This window comes from Tyto alba, unplaced genomic scaffold (assembly GCF_018691265.1).
Source record: "Tyto alba isolate M040663 unplaced genomic scaffold, T.alba_DEE_v4.0 Super-Scaffold_23, whole genome shotgun sequence".
In the NCBI taxonomy this organism is placed as follows: domain Eukaryota; kingdom Metazoa; phylum Chordata; class Aves; order Strigiformes; family Tytonidae; genus Tyto; species Tyto alba.
Window position 1 is genome coordinate 773,206 of NW_024881297.1, and position 16,667 is coordinate 789,872.

At 49.5% G+C, this 16,667-nt stretch overlaps 1 protein-coding gene across 7 annotated transcripts in view; it reads left to right on the forward strand.

Annotated features, from left to right (window-relative positions):
* The window catches only part of SHROOM3 (shroom family member 3), a 163,143-nt gene that overhangs the window by 125,884 nt on the left and 20,592 nt on the right, over positions 1–16,667 (forward strand). For 6 of the 7 annotated variants that reach the window (XM_042796825.1, XM_042796827.1, XM_032992466.2 and 3 more), the window contains 2 exons: positions 3,401–3,529; positions 14,537–14,668. In XM_042796825.1, coding sequence (XP_042652759.1) covers positions 3,401–3,529; positions 14,537–14,668 — 261 coding nt within the window. The remainder of the gene's footprint in view (positions 1–3,400; positions 3,530–14,536; positions 14,669–16,667) is intronic. The other variant, XM_032992482.2, reaches the window with a different exon arrangement.

The following is a 16,667-nucleotide window of genomic DNA, read 5'->3' on the forward strand; positions in this document are numbered from 1 at the left end:
TTTCTGGGGTAAGCAACCAGGTCGCTTGACTGAGCGTAGGGAGGAGGCTGCAAGGGGAGGGAAGGTGCTGGGTTTGGGGGTCCTGTTTGTGGGAGGCCTCCACCTCTGCAGCTGCAGCCCTGATGCTGCCCTCAGGTGTTTTCCCGGCTCGGCCAGCCGTGCTCTCGCTGGCGGCAGCCCTGCGTGGGTATCGGCCTCGCTGGCAAAGCACCCGGCGGCGGCCGCTGCTGAAGAGCTGCTGTGCTCCATTCCCGATGTGCGTGTGCTTCACTGGTGGAAGGATCCTCACCTCCTGTGTTCCCCACTGGGCTCGATTAATGGTGTTATTTATAGACTGGCTGATTAGCTTTCAATGTCTTATTGAGGCCGCCGTTCCACGCAAAGCTCAGTAATTAGTTTTTTAAGTGGCTCGGGAAAAACTCCGTTGCGTTTCCTTCTTACCCCCGAACAACCACCCCAGAGCCCATGCAGACACTAATTAACGCTTCTTTGTCTCTGTGAGGTAAACCCCGAAGTTATGCGTGCTGGCAAGCACGGGTTCCTCGCTGAGCGGGAGGGAACACCCAGGCTGCTTACCCTCCCGCAGCTTGTAGCTGCCGATTGTGAGGGCCGGGTCTGTGCGGATCCGTATGGGAGTGCTTGGAAGTGACCTACTCGGAAAGCTCTGCTCACGGCAGAGTTTAGAGTCTGTGTTGTCTCTTGCTTTCCTCACGTGTTTCGAAAGATGAGTTTAAAAATAAAAAAGATCCTAAGTGCTGAAAGATCACCAGGCTGTGGTGACCGGGAAGCTGTAGGCACTTATGCCTTTATATCAGTTGCTCAGGCTGCTGATTACTCTTTTTAATGTATTTGGCACAGGGGCAATTTCCCAGTCCTAAGTATTGTTACTGGCTACTTGAGATAGCTGATGAGAGAGAAGACATGAGCAGCTTTACTCGCTGCTGGAGAACAGCTGTTGTGTAGCCTGTGAGAGCCAAAGTCTGCTATTTAGGAAATTAATAGATCACTGCCAGAGATGTGTTAGGAAAGTTCATTGCTGATCCGAGATGGCTCCTGTGAACATGGCAAAGATCTTCTACTGTGTCAGGATCTGCTTTCAAACAGGTTGAAACAGCACTCTGAGAATTGTCTCAAAGGAATCACCTCCCCTTTGTAAGTGTTTCGGTGTTGCGGTGGGGGTTATAGTGCCATGGCGGTTGGTGACACTTTGGGATGTCCAGACGCCTTTTCCAGAAGAGCTCAGCACCTGTATTGCCCCTCAAAATCAGCAGGACCCACAGCCATCAGCACTTCTGCAATTAAAGCTGCTAGGCCAGCCCCCGATAGCTGTGTCCCCACCAGGTGTGTCTCGTGCAAGGGTTACCCCGAATCAACGAGGTGTGGTCACAGCCACGTGCCTGTTCTCCCCTTTACACCAAGGGAGAGTCGCCCCAACATGGCACTGCCTGTGAAGGATCTTCAGGGTAAACTGTATCTTTTCCTCATGGCCCCATTAACAAACCAGGGAGGTGTAAGGGATGGTGGTTCCCTGTGTGGGAAATGAGGTCTAGGTAGCGAGGTCAGGATTTGCCCCAGAGTTAAGCCGAGTGCCTCTACCCAGATCCTTTCCCCTCTAACAGGATCCTGCCACAACGCTGTCAGCGAGACACCTCATTAGGCTCCAGCATGATGCACAGCAGCCTTGCCCCAAATTTGAGCTGTGCTTAAACGCTCCCAGGGGCTTTGTTGGGCCCCTTGTCACAGAAGTCTCTCAGGGCCAGTGTTGTAGGGGCAGAAGTGCCCTTATTTGTGGCTGGGACCATCTCCCAGGTGTTTCCATACAAAGCCTTAAACAGAGGACTTTGTCCTCTAAACATAACAGCTGGAAATATATTTTGCTTACAAAATAGTATACCTATTTGTATATATAACTTGTTTATGTACAATCTTTTAAATCCTCATCTGTAGCAGGCCCTCTGTCCTCTATCTTGCAGTGAAATCTCCTCTAAGAGTAATTTTTCATGGTAAACTTGGTAATCGAAGAGAATTGGAGCAGTTAGCAGTATTGGCACTTCACAGGGCTGCAGTAAAGGAGGTTGTGCTCCTGATGTATAGCAAAGCTGGTACAGGAGTAGGGGGGGGATCTGTCTAGTTTGATGGGAAGCTTGACATCCTCTCGGAGGAGAGGGCTGGCAGAGACAAAGTGGGGTAGGATTTGGAACACGGAAAGGAAAGGCAGCTAAGCAGTATTTGGGGTAAAATTTGGATGAAGATAAGCAGGGCGAGCAAAAAGGCCGTTCCGGACCAGTCGTTTTTCCTAATCTAGGTGAAAGTACTGCTGCGCTTCCCTGGTATATCTCATCCGCAATGTGAGGCTTAACATTCCTGCCCGGCACGTGGGGGCTTGGGGAGGGAGCGTGGGGGAGGACCGAGCCGGACACAAAGACGGCTGGCCTCTCACCGGAATGGCATCCAAGCCATCTCAGCTATCCAAAGCCCCAGATGCCGGCATGTGCGCTCAGCCTGCAGCCTGCTAAGCACACAACAAGAGGCAATTACAGCGCACCTCGGGGCCACGGCCTGCTGCGGGCGAGGGAGGCGCGGAGGGGGTCCTTTCAGGAGCGCTTTTATTCAGCGTGGGGGGTTCCTTGAGCAAGCAGAAATTTCAAATCTCTCCCGCGTTGCAGTGTGAAAAATGGGAGCAAGTGGGAATACTGGATTGTTTCGGGCTCTCCCTGCGCCTGGGGGAAGGAAGGAGCTGAAGTGATGGTTACACGATGTTTGTGTGACTTCTGCATGCGTATGATGAAGCAGGGTAAATATCTGTTTGCTAACTTTGTGGAAATACCAGTAGATGGGGGGGGGGGGGGGGGGGGTAGGCTTCTCTTTCTTGCTCTCACTGTGTGGACCTTTCTCTTAGCTTTTCTCTTGTGTGTTCAGAGCGTTCCCTGAGCTCTCGTGAGGTGGTTACGTGGGGAAAGGGCATATCCCACAGTGGAATCCCTGAACTCCACGCTTCGGGATGTAGAGTCCCAGAATGCAGATGTAGGATGATGAGTTTTGTGTCGTGGATGCTGCAGCTGATCTCCCTCCTGCGTGCCAAGAAGCAGTGCCGCGGTATTGTGCAGCTCCTCCAAAAAGGTTGTGAGGGGCACTTGTAGGGGCTGAGCACTGCCTAGGTATAAAGGAGCGCAAAATCTCACCCTTACAGCCTGCCTGGGCAACGACGTGGAGAAGAAAAGGGATGCACATGGCTTTCTGTGACATTTTCTTTGCGCTTTTTAAATACTAGACTGATGGCCCTGCCGTGCCCCCTAGGTCAGTGTATTGCCTTCTGTCCCCAGATCCTTATGAAATGTAGGATACAAGGGCTGAGGGGTTTGTGTGTCAGTGTTTACATGGCCTCTGTTTCTTCTGACAGGGACACACATGCAGCAAAGGGATGCACCGGCCTGTCTCCCAACCCCCTCAGTCCGGACTGCGTGACCACTGACCTTCAGCCCAGCAAAAGCACGTGGTCGGGAGGAGTTAAGTTACGGCTGAAGACCAGGTTAGAACGCGCGTATCTGCGTCCCGATCTGCTGTGTGTATTTTGTGGCCGCTGTTCTTGAAGAGCGGCTGGCAAACTCCGCTTCTCTCTTGCGCCAGTAAGGGCAGCAGAAATGCTGGAGTGGAGCAGTGTGAATCCCCAGCATCTGTGGCGTTAGGCAGTGGAAGAGGTCCAGGACGGTTTCATAACCTCACACCCACCTTTTCCCAAGGCTTCCTTGCCCTCAGCATGGTGCCAGGGAAATTAATTCACCTTTTGAGTCTTGAGTCAAACATCAACGTTGATGGATGTTGGTAACATCTGCATAGGGGTTGGGTGTAAAATAGCTACTGCTTTGGCCGCCAGCATGCCTGAGGATGAGTCACAGAGAAGGAGTCCTGGAAAAGGTGTCCTTCCTCTTCAAAAACTTTTGTCAGTGCTGGTAAATGTTATCAGAGATGCTGGACCAAAATATATCTCCACAGAAGTGGTGTAAGCTTGCTGTGGCTCCCCAGATTTAGGTGCCTGGCTTCCCAAAATTACCTGGCTTCTTCTGAGTCTGTGAGTTTCAATGGGAGTTTAGTGCTCATGACAACCTGCTGAGTGCCTGTCAGCATTTTTTAATGATTAAATGTCTTCAGGAGTCAGTTTCCTGAATTTCTCTGAATTGGCCAGTGTTGTGGCAGAGCCTGATTTCCTTCCTTTGTCCATGCGGTTTAGGACCAAATCCTACAGCATTTACTCAGACAAAACTTTTGCTGGCATCAGAAAAGCCTCTTACATCAGTCAGATGGTGATCTGGATGACCTCATAGACTTTTGTGTTTCCGTCTTCTTAGATTTGCACCGTGAAGTCAAAGCAGTGACTTTGATTGTCAACGTTGCATTCAGGCCAGATCTTGACTTACTTGAAGTCAAGAAGCTACGCTGATTTCCTATAGCTGGAGGAAATGTGTCCCAGCGCCTGTTCGTGAGCAGCTAAGAAGGGAATGTGACATGTGAAGTCACGTTCTGATCTGATCGGCAAGGATGCACTGCTGGAGCAAACTCACTGACCTTAGTGGAGTTGCTCCAGCTTTTAGCTGCTGCAAACAGTTACGGATGCTGACCCCGCACCGCCTGGGTGGCTGTAAAAGTAGAAAGGGCTCAGCTCTTCCACCAGTGCTCACATGTGTAACCTCACTAAATTTGTACTGCTTTCCCCCAGATGAAGATTTGCACCGTAAATTAGATCTCTCTTGGATGGAGCAGATTTTAGAGGCTGAAATCTCTTCTCAAGCTGTTTAATCAGGGAGAGATTTATCTCTGACTGTGGCGTGGGAATCTGCAGTTCCTGCGGTATGTGACCCACAGCAAATACGGAAAAGAAGCTCTTATACATCCACCACCTTCCTAAAGCAATGAGTTATTTGGGAGTTACTCTGTAAATCCCTGTCGATCTAGTAGCAGATCTTTATAGAAGCTCCAGAGTTTAGCGTTTCACTTGGATTAATTTGTCTTTGGATGCAGAGCCAATGTTTTGCTTCACTTTTCCGGCAGTGTCGGCGGCTGTGTCTGCATATCTCATTTTAATTCGGGCTGAAGCTTTGATTACAAGCAGGAAGTTGCTTTAATGTATAAGAATTTGAGTGTGGGAGGGTATTTCAGACTCGGCGGCCTTTGCTTTGGCCATAGCACCGGGTGCAATTCCCCTGCTTGTTTACTTGTGGCAGGCTCACCTGAGGCGATGAAGGCGACGGGCTGTCAGCAGTCCCGATCGGTTTCTGAAATTTGGGGTGATGAATGAATGTCCTTAGTCAAAGGGGAAATCCAGAGCTCAGGACTGGTTTCTCAGGTGTTACATTGAGCATCTGAGGGAAGGAGCGGCACGGCACCAGGCTGCAGTGTAAACCTAACGACTGCTCACTGAGGCTTGCCTCACTTCCTCCACTGTGCAAAATAAACAAGGTAGCCAGTGCAGCCACGTTGCTACGGCTCTACCCTTCGGTAAGGGGCAATCCGAGATGAGAAGGAGGGAAGAATTAGGTCTAGAAATCCAGACGTAGGAATGTCTTTCACCAAAAAACTGTTTATTACCAAAGTGATTAAAAGTTTCCCTGAGGAAAAGGATGGGTTAGCCGCTCTGTGGCTTGAATCGTGTTATAGATCACTGCAGATTTGCTGTGTCACTCACCCCACTGGTGTAAGTCCCAGTGATATACTCAGCCAGCCACCTGTCCCACCCACTCCTTGCAGGAACAGTGGGAAGGTGAATTCCCAGCTAGGAGTAAATCAGGAGTTCACCCGACTAACTAAAAGTTTAAACTCCCCATGGTACCCTTTGCCTTTTTTTTTTCTCTTGCAGTACCTCAGCAAGCAGTCTGTTTGTGAGCAGATCCCCACTCACAAATGTACATTCATTCAGCACATGCACCTAAAGCACCCTCTTCTTCTCTCCCATTTATCATTTCTACATTAGCACTTTGGTGTTGAGTTTATTAGCACTGCCTGTGATCTGTAGCCCCGTAACTCAGAGGAGAACCCAGCTACTACTGTCTGAAGCGCTTGCCCTGAAAATCCCCTTGGTTACCTGCCGTGACTTATTGTCCACGTTACGTTTGGATAATCGGGCTCACAGGGCAGCATTTCTGCTGCCAACCACCGAGTTCCTCCTAAGCAGTGAACGAGACTAGCAAAACACATTCCTGCTATTGTTCCTAAGTCTCTCCTGTTGCAAGTTGCTGTGTGTTTGATATCAGGGTGCGAAAGAATCTAAGCTATGCTTGGTTTTCTGTCTTTTTAACTAATTTACTGACTGAAGAAGAATGAGGAAAAATTATTTGAATTAAGCCCGTTGGGCCAATTCATCAATAGGGATAAATCAATGCAGCTCCGTGACTTCTGCAAAGCCCCAGGCAGGGGAAGCTACTGTAAGGTCTGGCTCCTGAGATTTTCTGCCCGTGCTCTGAGAGATGATGTGAATGCCTGGAGAAGACAGGAAATAATAGGGTCCTTCTCCAAGTCAGTCAGCTGTCTCTTTTCCATGTCTGTTCTTTCTTCCTCTTTTTCCAGCAAAGGCAACAGAGTAAGTTAGTAGCAAGAAGGGAAAAGTTGCAGAGGGTCTTTAATCCAGTGCTTACCAGCTCCTCGTTCTAGCCTACCCACACGCTAAGGACCAGGCAGGAGGCTGTCTTGGCTTACACTTGGCTAAGCTGCAGTCCTGTGCGAATGGCGCGGATGGACTATCCTGGTGGCAAGTACTTTCACAAAATAAAGATCTGAAATACTCTTTATTTTGCAATTTAAATCGTACTTATCGCGTCCCTTGGCAACGCTTTCTTCAAAAAAGAAAGCTGTCAGAAGATCCCAGTAGGACTAAATCCTTGAATCCAGTAAACAACAAGAATGAAACTTGTATACATCACCTCTCACACTGATAACCAGAGCCCCACTATTCCTATTCAAGCCTGTTGTCTGGTTAGTGTCAGGGAATGTCAGTGAGACCCTTTCTTGGTGTAGGGCAAAGTCCTCCATCGAAATATTGCCTGTCACACATGTGCCTGGGCGAAGGGAGAGGGAGGCGGCCGCGCGTGGCCCAGCTCCTGGCGCTGTGCTCTGCAGTAAGCCCTGTGGGTGATTTTACTTAAGGCACTTCACCTCTTGAGGCCTTTGTTTCCTTTTCTGGAAACTTGATAAATGCCCCTTTCTTGGATAAGACAGCTTGGGGGTTACCAGAGAAATGTGATAACACAGAGGTGTGACATGCAAGACCAATAATCATTAGTTACAATGTTTGACTGTTCCTGAGTTCAACTAAGGAGCGACCGTTGCTCACAGCTGCCATCACCTCTGAGTGATCCCAGCACTTCCTTCTGCAGCCTGGGATGGAGAGCGTTTCTTTCAAGAAAAGCCGTCTTTGGTCTCCTGCAAACTGGCAAATTGTGCTGCAGGATTTGACATTTTCCTGTGTCCTCAACCATCCACACCTTTTCCCTTACCAGAGGCAGCATGATGAACCTTGCTGTGCCCATGGTCATTCCCATCCACAAAATAATCTTTCTGCACAGTTTTTCTTGGCCTGCTTTTGGTGCCAGGGGGGAGTAGAGAAGGAAGAGAGACAGGCTGTTTCCTGCACATGGAGTTGAGAAGAACAGTAGAAAAAAAATCTGTATGTACATCCACATACATGGTTGTCATCTCTGCTTCCACACAGGGCTTTTCTTTCCAGTGGTATGGTGGGGAGTTTTTCCCGAAGAGTTGGTGATGGAAATCTGAGCAGAAGCCCCTGATTCTCTGCTTCCTCACCCAGAGAGACTTCAGGGAGCTCAGTACCTGTCTCTCAGTTCTGACGTGGCACTCAGGGCCTGGTCTGATGCAACCCAGACACCCCAAGTGATGCTCGTCAAAGGGGCAAAACAAACAGCGACTGACATGGCAACTGGAAACAGCACGCAGGCACGACATCTGCCTGTGCCACTGGGAAAGGGGCCGGAGAAAGAAATGAGGCCAGACTGGTCTGGGGTAGAGGCCTGAACGCAGCTGGGGTATTTTTCTCAAGGTCTTTTATCTTTTTTGGTTTAAGACTGAGACTGCTAAAAACCGGGAGATACTCTGAAGGGATCCCCTGGGTAGGGAGTTGTCCTCTAGAAGTTGCAGAGGTTAACTTACTGTGGAAAAGAAGGTTGTGTGCTGGTATGAGAATATTCACACATTTCACCTAAGTGTCCTCAAGTGCGGGGTTTTTCAGTGTGGTTTTTACTTAGGGAAAGTCTTAATCTGAGCATAAATAGGGGTGGGGGGTGCAACTCTCCCTTTCCTTTATAGGTGAAAAGACACTCTTGCCTAAGATCCATGACACGAAATATTTCATATAATTCAGGTCTTTCTAACTAACAAGTTCTCCTTTTTAGTCAAAACTGTGAAGGGCCAGAGCTCACTCCAGATCTCTCCTACCCCAGAATTTACCGGGAGGGCTCTGTGAGCCTAGAAAGACAGATTCAGTGAAAGACACGTCAAGCTGATGCCATTATGGTCCGACTTCTTTCTAATTGCCCTTGTCTGTTATGCTTATTTTTAGAACCATGACTGAACCTTAATTAAGAGCGACGTTGCTTTGAGTAGATTGTGGCCTCGCTCTGTTGAAATCCTAATAGGCTTCTGGGTGCTTTAGCTTTTCCTTCATCTCCTGCTTAATAGCCAGGCATAGGGACTGCAGCAGCACGTTAGGATGTCTGTAGAACGTATCTTTGTTATGTTAGCACTTCTTTTAGATGTGGCCATCTTGGAGACAGGTTTGCACCGGTGGAAATTCAGATTGTTGTTTATGCTTTCTGTTGATGCAGGTACACAGTCGCCCTGGGAGGGTACACAGGAATTGCTGTGATCAGGATCTCTTCGTATAGAAAAAACCTACTGCACTGTACAGTGGGGTATGGCTCAGGGCATACTACCTCTGCCACATGATTTTTGTTAGTTTAGGAACGTCACTAGCTTGAAATCTTGTTAGTTTAGGAACGTCACTAGCTTGAAATCTTAACCACTGTGAGGATGACATAGTAAGGATGGGCAGCTGCCTTCTTGGCTTTCTTTCTTGTGACTCAGTGCCTGGGATCAGATCCGAGAGGCACAAGCTTTGCACTTGCATCTAAATCTTTCTCCTCTTCTATAGGAGGAGGGTCTCTGCTGCAGGGCCCCTGTGCCTTCCCACCTCCCTGGCTGAACGGGCCAGGCTGTGGCTATCCCTTCCAGCTCCAGCAGCCTCCTACACAGCTGCTGGGGGAAGGCACATCCACAGGCATTGCGGTTGTCTGCGACGGCACAGTGATGCTCTTGGCCTTAGGTCTCCCCATGTTTTCTGGGCATGTTAACACCAGCAAGTAGTCAAAATCATCCCTGCAGGTCATGAAGAATGTGTCCCGGTGACCACTGCTCCTGCCTGGATCCGCAAGTGGATTCTGCTCCTTGGGGAGAGATGCTTTTCTTGACAGGTTTTGCTGCCTTTATCTTCAGCATTCCTCATCTCTGCTGAGGAGGATTTTGAAGTTTGCTGGGACAGAGAAGAAATGAGCACAAGGTCAGTGGTAGAAGAAGAATTGTTCACAAATGGTCTGTATTCAACCGTCTTGGATTACGCCTTTGACAGACACGAGACTGATGAAAACTTAACTCCCTGCAAGCTCTGTGGGTGCGTTGCAGTAGAAACAGATAAGTTTATTGGGGCATTGATGACTGAGTTGCTCATTGATCAGCCACAACATCCCCTCCCTGGCTTTCACTTACTAGCTTTCTAAAAGGCTGAGTTGCATCATGTTATTGTCTGCAAGGATAAAATTCAGTCTGTGTTTCCTAAAGTGCTTTCTTTGTGAGATCTTCTAGCTTCAGCAGCTTGCTTTGATACTCTCACACTATGTCTAATCACAGACTGGTTTGGGTTGGCAGGGCCCTTAAATCCCCCCCAGTGCCACCCCCTGCCCTGGGCAGGGCCCCCTTACCCCAGCCCAGGGTGCTCCCAGCCCCGTCCAACCTGGCCTTGAACCCTTCCAGGGAGGGGGCAGCCACAGCTGCTCTGGGCACCCTGGGCCAGCGCCTCACCCCCCGCACAGGGAAGGATTTCTGCCTTAGATCTCACCTAAATCTGCCCTCTGACAGTTTAAACCAGTTACCCCTCATCCTATCATTGCACCCCCTGACCCAGAGTCCCTCCCCACCTCTCCTGCCCCCCCTTTAAGCCCTGGGAGGCCGCTCGAAGGGCTCCCCGGAGCCTTCTCTTCTCCAGGCTGAACCCCCCCAACTCTCTCAGCCCGGCCCCCCAGGGGAGCTGCTCCAGCCCCCCCAGCATCTCCGTGGCCTCCTTTAGACCAGCTGCACGGCAAGTGTGTCGCATGATGTGCCCCAGGATCCTGGTCCATGAAAAAACAGGATATGGCGTGTGAGGGAAGACAAGTGCTTCCTTCCTGCTTCTCATCCCAACTTAGAAACTGGCCCCATAAATTGAGAGTAACAACAGTTACCCACCTGCAGCTCTTGTTGTCGCGGCAGCAGTGGTCAGTATTGCCGTGCTCCTCGGCCCCAGCCAACGTGCGCCACTGGCCGCTGGCAACCTGGAGCCTGCTGCCAGAAACTTGGAGCAGAGGAGTCTGCAGTTGAACAGCTTTTTCTCTCTTTCTTGTCTTTTTTTTTTTTTTTATTCTTTCCCAAAAACTCTGCTCCACTTGAAGGTTTGGGAAAAGGGAGACTTCGAGGCAAATATAGAAAAAAACGAAAATGGCAGTTTGAAGAAGCTTGGTTGTTTGCTTTGGTTAAAGATGGGGCTTTTTACATAGAAGTATCTGTGTGCTCTTGGAGGGTGCTGGGCTGGAGTACATATGAATTGCAAAGCGCTCAGGTTGTGCATGTGCTCTGGCGTTGGTGAGGAACAGGGTGTAAAGAACGGAAATTAGACTAAATATGTTGTTCTGTATGGTTTTTGTTTGTAACCTTGGGAAAAAGATAAATCAACCTTTCCGTTATACTGTGAAGAAAGCCTCAGATGGCTGTTCTTTAGATGGTGATTCATTTGTAGAGTTAGTGCCAAGGTATCTTTATAAAGTTCCATTATTGTTTTGCATACAAAGCATAAAAATAATCTACAGAGATTACAGAGAAGAACATGCTCAGCTCTTCCTAATAAGAGAGAGCTACAGAGCTATTAATGGTAAAGGGCCTCAGAAATGTCAGTATGGTCCTTGTAGCCCAGACTGCATCAAGCCTTTGCCAGACTGTGTTAGAGGAGACTGCTAATGTGCCGGTCACGTTTCTGTCTGAAAATGCTGGGACCAGTATAGCAACAAGGAGCACCCAGATAGCAGCAGCTGGGCAAGATTAAAGACTATTCTTTTCCCTTTGGTTTCCCAGTTTACGCTGTGAATTTGGCAGTATCTGGAATGTAATCAGTGTTACAGCTGCTGGGGAGCCTATTTAGATGCCAGCGTTGCATCAGGGTGCACTGGCTCTCCCGGTATCTTCGTCCTGAGGCACTTGTCGTGATGCCAACCTGACCTGGATGCCCAGGTTATCAGATCACCGGAGGTGTCCATGAGGAACCGGGAGGCTCTTTTCTAGCCTTGGCATTTACAACAGAGGGATCACTTTCTCCATTATCTGAAGCAGAAAAGTTTTTAGTAATAAGATTGTCCAGACACTTTTGCAAGTATGGTACAAGTGCAGCCCTCGAGGAACCAGCGTAAAGGATAAGGCGATGAGGTAATTTTGTTATTGTTGTTGTTGTTATTATTACAGTTCTGCACTTTGAAATCCTACCACCTCCTGGAACAAATTGTCCGCTGTTGCTCCTGGTTTTGTTGAAGGCCACTGATCTACACCAAATTTATACGAGTTAAAGATCTAATGATTTATTTGTCTTCACTCAAGTCAGGAATTAGCTGATGCATTTGCAAGTTTTATCAGTCCCCTGGTTTGTCTGGGATGAATCAGGATCTGACGTTGTGGGCTTTACAAAAACATTTCTGCCCGCTTGCCAAAAAGAGTTCAATCTTGCCCTGGTTTTTATTGCTTCCTGAAAGCTGTGCTCTGCAGTAAAGCAAGGGTGACCAAAAGCTGTTTCAAAATTGGCAAAATTGTTCAGCTCCTCCTCCATCTCTAAAGGGAGATAGCTGTTCTCCTTTAGACACTGTGGTGCCCACTGTCGTACTGCACTCCTGCTCCAGTCCTTTTCCCTAACTAGGCCATAATAATGATAAACTAAGCTTAGGGAAATAGGGTGAAGCAAGGTGCTGTTTTCAGGTGTTACAGAAGGCTGAAGCTAGGAACTTCTTGGCATTCCCTGGATGCCCACACACAGTCACTGGCAGCACTGGCTCTGCCTTTCTTTTACAACCTCACAGCTCCATCTCAAGGAGGGGCTTTCGACTGGTTCAGTGGCGACTGGATCAGGCCCCCTGTTCCCTGCCTTTCGGTGCACGCGTGTGTGCAGAGACCCGCCATACTTCCATCCTGCTGCCTCCTTGGAGATCACCTGCGTGAGTCTGCAACATGAGCTGGAGATCATGTGTACTGCAGCGCTTCCTCTCTTGGCTTAAGCTCAGCTAAGATTCGGTTACCCTTAATCCACGTTTCCAGGATCAGGTAGGTGTGGAAACAATGCAAGGTTATCCCGCACTGAGCTGGTACGGCATGTCTTCTGACTTAAATTCACAGCTTCGCTGTCCATGTGTTGTATTATTACAAGGATATCAACCAAAAGGATTTAAAATACCTGTGGCTCCGAAGATTGGCTACGCAGCTTTTTTCTGATCGAAGCAAGGGATGACGTGCCTTGCTTGTGATCATTCAATGTGCTTTCCCAAGCAAGAAAAAATAATGCTAGGGGCTCGTACTACTCAAAAGTACAGAGAGAGTCTTTAAATCTCTGCAGTGAAAAAGGCAAGAATGCGAGATATTCTTATAAACAGTTTTGTCAACTTCCCATCCTGTGGTGTGCAGCTTCCTTGTTTCTCTGGGAAAAGAGCTTAACAAAAGAGCTCTGTTTAAAACACACCTACACGTGTAATGGTAAAATGGTGCTCGGTTCAGCTCGCCCTCTGTAAACCTCCAGTTCAGCTTTCCTTAAGACAATCCTGTCACAACAAATGTTAAAAGGAAAAGAATGTCCCTTTTTCTTTCTTTTTTTAGCTGATGATGAGAGAATGACCTGTGCTTCTGAAGTCTGCATGGAAAAACTACTGGTGAAATGATTCCACCTCTCACTTTCTGCCAATGCTTGTCCATGGCGTAGGGCATCAGCCGGTGCCAATGTTAACTTGTGTTAGTAAAGAATCTGACCCTAACAATCATTTTTCACTTTGTACGTTTTCCTGTATCATTTCTTTTCACAATCTTAAGCAGTACTAGGAGAGTCCTCTTTCGGTGTCTGGTTTACATCTGCAGAGGGCATTTTAATCTATTTACTAACTTACTCAAGACATGCAGTACTGAGAAATTGTCAGCAAGGCAAAGACTTTAAAGATGTGTCATATCCTCCTCTTGCACATACGCTTTATCGGTAGTCAAGGTTGTCCTGTGGGCTGTCACATTTGGGACTTCACTGGTACGCAGGTCCATGGCTGCTCTTTGTTCTCACAGGAGCAGTTAGAAACTGCAGAGATGAGTACTAGAGGAGGGGGAGAGATGCCCCATGGAAAGCAGAGGGAGGATTAAGGACAAACCCAAAGGCTGGGGCGAAGGAGAGTCTGCACGGCATGTTCAGGGTACTTGATCACTAATCCCCTGCTTTGACTTTCCATTGCACCGTTATGTGCTTTCAGTGAGGCTGTCGGTGGTTGGTTTTTCTCCTAAGAGCCGACGGAGGCCTTCCGCAGCAGTGGTGACTGAAGCAACTGAAGGCCAGCCGTGCCGTGGGGTGCCGTGCCGTGGGGTGCCGTGCCGTGGGGTGCCATGCCGTGCCATGAGGTGCCCCCAGGCTCACACGCTGCAGGGGGACAGCGGGCCGGCTGCAAGGCCCGGGGGCTGCCAGGGACGCACACTGCTGGCACTTGGTTGTCACGCCTCTTCCTGCGTTTTTATCAGCACTGGGGAGAGATCAAAACAGCATTGTGCGGGCTCCCACCCCCTCGGGGCATCTGATTCTTTAGATGACTTTGCCAGCCGTCACTTTGAAATGAAGGGACCCTTTGGAGAAAAACGCTCCTTCAGCATCCTTGGCGCATCGCATGGGAGGCCACGTGCAACCCAGCCTGTAAGCTGATCCCTGTGAACGGGCCCCCATGCTCGTCCCGGAGGGGTAAGGCTTCTGGCTGGCAGGTAGAGGGGAACACCTCCCCCCCCCCGCATTCAGTGATAACCTGCTTGTCTGCCCATGCCTGTTGCCTTGCAAATATGAGGGGGAGCGTGTTGTCTGAATGTCAGGAACGGTGCACGGTTACTGCTTGATTTGCAGTGAAACAGAAGTCGGCACAAGCAATTTTAAATGTGGCTGTTGGTGTTACTTCACACTCATCTTCCTTGAAAGAGCTGGCTTGTTGCTGATGTGCAAAATCCTTCTGCTTTTACCTAGGCGGAGCGAAACTCCAGGCCGACCTCACTCCTGGCATTCAACCAAACTTGCGGAGAACCAACCTGATCCCAGCATGATGCAAATATCTCAGGGTACGCTTGGCACCCCTTGGCACCAGTCCTACCACTCCAGGTAAGCACTACACAGCTGTGGTCCTGTGCTGCAGAGGCAGATGTAAAGCAGTGTGCAGTCTTAATTTATTATCATTTTCCCAGCCTTCACGTGTCTCCCATGGGTGAAGAAATCAGGCTCCCAAGCCAGCGTGCCTCTAAACTAGTTCCCCAATCCCACGTCGTTCCTTGCTTCCAGTGTCATGCTGGCAACAGGGAGGCTCTGCCTCACACCCAAGGATGTGTCTTGACGGTACTGACTATAAGAGCAGAGCCTAGAGCACGGCAGTGAAGGAAGGGGACAAAAGATGTGGTGGAAAAGTGTTACCAGTCGCCTCCCTACAGCTGGACAGGTTTGCAAGCAGCCAGGGTTAGTATTAGAGTTAGAAAGGCTTTGGTTCTTGTTTGGTTACCCAGATAAAGTGGCTGTGTTTTCCTCTTTTAAGTGCTCTGTGAGATGATTAACAGCTAGGAAATGAGTAGCTTTAAAAATCCCCCTTCCTGCCAAGATGGGAGCCCACTGTCAGGACGTTAATGCAGGTTTTTGTGGATCCGGATGCAGGAGCTGGAATCCTGCTCTGCATCCTGAGGGCTGCCCCCGTGTAGAAACACAGCACGGCTGTTTCCCCAGCAAAGGAAGAGAAACCGCAAGTTAAAATTAGCCTATTAAAAAGGGAAAAAAGGAAGAAAAGGATGCAGGTAGCAGGGCAACTGTGCCTGTCAGCATAACTGAGCCTCTCTCAGGAGCAGCCAACAGTAGTGCATCACTGACGATGCTCCCAGGGAGGGAAGTTCAGCAAAGGATTTCCTGGTTTTGGCAATCGCTTTCTGCAGGGGATCGGCTTTATCATAAATGTATGTGCATGGCTGTTCCTCTAAGAAGTTAATGCAGTGGTTTACCAGTTCCCCAAAAGACTAAACTAGTAACCTTAGTGCCGTTGAAAGAAGGTGGTATGAGGCACCTCTGGTTTTGGCCGTGGACCGTGGCCGAGGCAGATTGGAAGCAGGGATGCGGTCCCAGCGAGTTGGGGCTGTTTGAGGCCACACGACGTGGTGAGGACGGGGAGGAGAGGCTGCCCAGGGCAGACATGCCCTCTCAGCTGCCCCGAGCAGCCCCAGAAGGTACTTGGTGGTAAGCCCTGGGGCAGCTGGCGGGGGGACAAGTGTAAATGCTGCCCTTGGAGGATTTTCCCTTGAAAGACGGAAGGGTTTCAGGAGCAGGGAATCCTCCTTACAGCCGCTCGCATCTAAGCATCATTTCTTCTACAGGCGAGACTGAGCCTCGGCAGAGGGGAGGAAAAAGAAAACGAGCAATAAAAAAAGTGAGGAGATGGTTGCAGAAAAAAAATGTATGTTTGTCTCTTGCCTTCAGCACAGATCATGTTGTAGCATATTCAGGTCTCACCGAGGAGCTTTGCTTCCCAGCCACAGCTCCTGGCAGAGCCTTTGGCAGCGCGGCTCTGTCTCGTGGGTGCTTGAAGAGGAGCACGGGCAACATCTAGTGGCCAGCTGGCCAGGGCTGTGCTGGGCATTGCCAGGGAGATAATCATCTGAAACTAAAATAGAGTGGTGCATTTAAATGAGGAAACCAGCTTTATCATGAGATTTGCCATATCTCTCTGCCTGTCCCTGTGTTTCTCTGCATCTCTCTGCAGAGCTGCTGCTTTTTCCCCTTGCAGCCAGGCTTCCTTCTGCCTTTCCTCATCCTCAGCAGCCTTCTCCCCCCTGTCTGTCCTTCGGGTTTGTCAGTGTTAATCCGACAGGGTGGCAAGGACCGCGGCTGGGATATGATCTGGAGCAAGCTTTAGGCTCTTCAGCAGCCACTTGTTAGGGAAGGGGTTACCAAACCCATCTGCTGCCTCCTTGATTCCCGGGGCTGCTGTGCACCCCCAGATCCCCCGCTGCACGGAACAGGGCTGGTTTTGTTATCCCAGTGGGGCAAAGCATGCAGAAGTGGAGCTTGCCTTGCCCTGTGCCCGTGGAGGCTGCAGCTTGCACCCTGGCAAACCCAGGCTCCTCTC